This window comes from Pteropus vampyrus, unplaced genomic scaffold (assembly GCF_000151845.1).
Source record: "Pteropus vampyrus isolate Shadow unplaced genomic scaffold, Pvam_2.0 Scaffold12738, whole genome shotgun sequence".
Taxonomy (NCBI): Eukaryota; Metazoa; Chordata; class Mammalia; order Chiroptera; family Pteropodidae; genus Pteropus; species Pteropus vampyrus.
Genome location: NW_011901519.1, coordinates 1 through 476, shown reverse-complemented (window position 1 = coordinate 476; position 476 = coordinate 1). Strand labels below are relative to the sequence as shown.

Below are 476 nucleotides of genomic sequence, written 5' to 3'. Positions count from 1 at the left end.
GAGTGGTGGGGTTGTCTCTTACCATCTCTATCCAGACGTTGGTGGTGAGGGCCTCCTCTCGCTCGTTCTGGGGTACAGACCGAGGCATAAGCCCCTTCACTTGCCCTCCACAGATGTTAGTCTCTATAGGCCACTGTTGGGTCCCACAGGACTCTAGCCCCCCGGGCGGCCTCCGTGGCCGTGTTCCACATCTCGGCCTCTCCCCTGTGGGGCCTGCCCCGCTCCTGGCTGCCGGAGCCAGCCCCTTCCACTCCCCAGCAGGTCCCAGGGTCTTGTGCCCCGGCCCCCTCCTCCCTCATCGTCCCGTCGGCCTGTGGCTCACCAGGGAGATGAGGTTGGTGAGCGTGAGCTTCAGGCTGACGTTGACCAGGTCCGAATCACGCTCTGCGGGCCGCAGGTGGGGATCGTAGTTGTGCATCAGGTCGGCCAGCAGACGCTCCTCCTGGTTCCGGCCCTGGGCTCCTGTGACAGACAGC

General features: G+C 64.9%; 1 protein-coding gene across 1 annotated transcript in view; it reads right to left on the bottom strand.

The window, feature by feature from the left end:
- Window positions 1-472, bottom strand: part of LOC105310831 (acetylcholine receptor subunit gamma-like) — a gene marked incomplete at both ends in the record, with an annotated part of 1560 nt that extends 1088 nt beyond the window's left edge. Inside the window, 2 exons of the mRNA XM_011386934.1 lie at window positions 23-67; window positions 323-472. Of these exons, the coding sequence (XP_011385236.1) occupies window positions 23-67; window positions 323-472 (195 nt within the window). The remainder of the gene's footprint in view (window positions 1-22; window positions 68-322) is intronic.
- Between the last annotated feature and the right edge of the window lie 4 nt (window positions 473-476).